The sequence below is a fragment of the Chaetura pelagica genome, unplaced genomic scaffold (assembly GCF_000747805.2).
Source record: "Chaetura pelagica isolate M959 unplaced genomic scaffold, ChaPel_1.0 scaffold235, whole genome shotgun sequence".
NCBI lineage: Eukaryota > Metazoa > Chordata > Aves > Apodiformes > Apodidae > Chaetura > Chaetura pelagica.
The window spans coordinates 226130-229019 of record NW_009953215.1 but is presented as its reverse complement, the minus strand read 5'-3'; the positions used below and the strand labels follow the sequence as shown (position 1 = coordinate 229019).

General features: G+C 46.7%; 1 protein-coding gene across 1 annotated transcript; it reads right to left on the bottom strand.

Annotated features, from left to right (window-relative positions):
* Nucleotides 1–2169: 2169 nt before the first annotated feature.
* GREM2 (gremlin 2, DAN family BMP antagonist) lies at nt 2170–2676 on the bottom strand. Its single transcript, XM_009997574.1, has one exon. The coding sequence runs from the start codon at nt 2674–2676 to the stop codon at nt 2170–2172; it is 507 nt and encodes a 168-aa protein (XP_009995876.1).
* Between the last annotated feature and the right edge of the window lie 214 nt (nt 2677–2890).

Genomic DNA, 2890 nt, shown 5'->3' with positions numbered 1-2890 from the left:
ATATTGCAAAGTGGTGAAAAAAACAGGCAGGGCATAGCTTAAAGATAAAGTTTCTTGTACATATTTCCTAACTGAAGTTACCAGGGTGCTTTTCTCTCTCTAGTCCAAAATGCCTGACTTCCAGTCATTTCTTTCAAATGGAGACTGAGATGCCTGGAGTCTAGACTATTGCTACTGCCACTTCCCCCCAACCCTACCCATGCCAACACTCCCAAGCCCAGGCTGAACAGTGCCTATGCAGTGGCTGGCACGCTGCTGGCAGTGCAGCAGTGACCACAACTAAAGCAATGCCTGTGTGAGGAGTTTCCCTGTGCACTTCTGACAAGCTGAAAGATCACAGCAGAAAACCCCTGGCCCTTCACATAAGAGGGCTAACAGACCTGACCAACCCCATCCTGCCTGTGCCAATCCCCATAAACCGCTTGGTGAGCTCTCGTGGGGCTCAGTCCTGAAAGCCTCTTAGAGCAGCCTGTCTCACATAATAGAGACCTGTGGCACTGAACCCCTGGCTGGTGAGAGTGCTAAACACATTAACCCCTTGAAGTGGTTGCATGTGAAGAGGCTGGTAGGAAAGGGCTCCCAGAGCAAGCTGGTTTCACTAGATGCAGATCCTGAGCTGTGAGACATGCATCAGGGAGTTGGCGTATCATTTTTAATTTGTAAGCTTCAGACAACTGAGCACACATGGGTTTTTGTTTGGGGGAAGGGGCTGGTTTGCTTTAAGACATAGAATTTTAATGCAGCTGGGACTAATACAAATCAGAACTGGAACATATGGGATATACAGGACATGCTAAACTCCATCAAGTGAGTAACAACATAATATGATTTAAAATGAACTGCAAGTGTTCACCAACACTGATTATGTAGGACTCGAAAACTGAGCGGACCACCAGTACTGTAGCAATTACAACTTACTTTCTCCATGCGCCTACAGCTGTGACCCATTCCAGCAGCACTGACTGATGGGTTTGTCCTTTAACACTAACACATTAACGTGGTTTCCAATCATGGCAGAGACACCATTCCAAAAACCTGATGACAGCGATGCAGCTTTTGTATTAAGTCCAGCAATAACCAAATTTTGTCCTTTCTGTGACAGTGCTTTTATACCTCAAGTGAAATATCGTTCCCTTAAGTGTTCTCAGCTCCTTTCCCACTACTCTCCCGCCTTCTCTGGTCTGAGCAGGCATAAATACAAGGTCATAAATGGATGTTGTCCTTTCTGGAGTAAGAAACACACACATTCCTAACACAAAAAAAACTAATGAAAGCCTAGTTAAACTATGTCCATTTTAAGCCAGGCAGCTGACTGAGCAACCAGGTCTCTTACTCAACACATTTTAATCTCTGGCATAGTCTGCCACAAGAAAAATATACATGGCTAGATCTATAATACTTTAAACAGCTGTTTACTATAGCTAGGTTACAAAATAAACACTGCTGCAGAGACCACGTGTTCGATGTACTCTAACCACAACAGCATCAGAACCCACCCTTAGTCTGCTCTGTGGTCATGGTGGCTGACCCAGTGCCTCACCCTCTCCCCATTGCTTCTTATCTGTCATTCAGACAACAAGCCCAGAACCATCTGTCATTGCACAATTAAAGTTGCCTTAAGGAGATGAGCCTCATCAGAGAGTCTCACTTGGTTTTCGCACGTTACTCCTCGTTGCTCTTCCTCATCTGTGCCCCCCAGTCCTTGGCAACATCCTAGCACTTCCAAGTGTGAGTGGCAAGCTCCGGTCCAAAGCACAGGAAAGGCATTCTCATCTTGTGGAGGGGACTGGAGTGTAGGGTAGAGGGCTTTACTCCACACAGTGGAAACATTTAATGCTGGATTCAGCCAAATGGTCACTTAGGTGATCGATCAATCCCAACTTCAGTGAGTCTGCTCCACTCCAGAAGATTCAACTGCCATATGATACTGCAACTAGACTGACATTTTATGGTGAAGTGCCAAAATAGCCCATTAGAAAGCTTTATTCCAGTAGGCAAGCGACAAGGAGGCTTCCTTGCTGGAGACATGCCTTGAGAAAACAAAACACACACCAAAATAAAAAAAAAAAAAAAAAAAGAAAAAAACCAACAAATAGGCAGTCTGCTCAATGGGAGAGGCAGCAGATAATCTTATGGGGGCAACACCAAGCAGTAGCTACACACCTGCTCTCACAGTTTGCCTGAGTTGTTAAGATTCACAGACATACACCGACACTGCTTGACCTTCTGAATTTTCTTGAGTCGGAAAGGTGGGTCCAGCTCAGGGCACTCCAGCTGCACGGTTGAGGAGGTGACCTTGTGTGGTTTGCAGAAGGCACAGGACTGGAAGGACTCCTCCTCCTTTTTCACGTGCCGGGGTATGTAGAAGGAGTTGCACTGCCCATAGCAAAAGCGGTTGATGATGGTGCGGCTGATGCAGCCCTCCTCACTGACTGTCTGCCGCAGGGGCTGCGTCTTGCACCAGTCGCTCTTGAGGTACTTTCTTTCAGTGACCACGAGGGCCTCCTGGCTGGAGGCCAGCACCTCCTTATTCAGCTGCTGCCTCCGTTCTGAGTGGTTGCTGCTGCTGTCTTTGTAAGGGGAGGGGATGGCGCCTGCAGGACGGTTTTTCCTGGTGTCTGTTACTTGAACCAGCGCTGCCATCAGAAAAACGGACAAGGCAAATTTCCAAATCATCCTGCAACGGCAACACAAGTAGCTGTTAGGACAGACACATTTTCAAACCACAAAATTGTAATGGAGTTGAATTTTATGCATGCTTTTAGAGGAAGCAGAGATCTGACTGCCTTTGTAATCCCACCACTTTTCCTAGGAGATTAGCTCTACTCTAGGGTGATCATTTATCATGAAGAGGCCAGGTCTTGTGGAAAGTCACATCACTTCCCCCTCC

What these genes read in the sequence shown, in the direction of transcription:
- GREM2 (XM_009997574.1), bottom strand. Translation starts at nt 2,676, where the DNA reads ATGATTTGGAAATTTGCCTTGTCCGTTTTTCTGATGGCAGCGCTGGTT.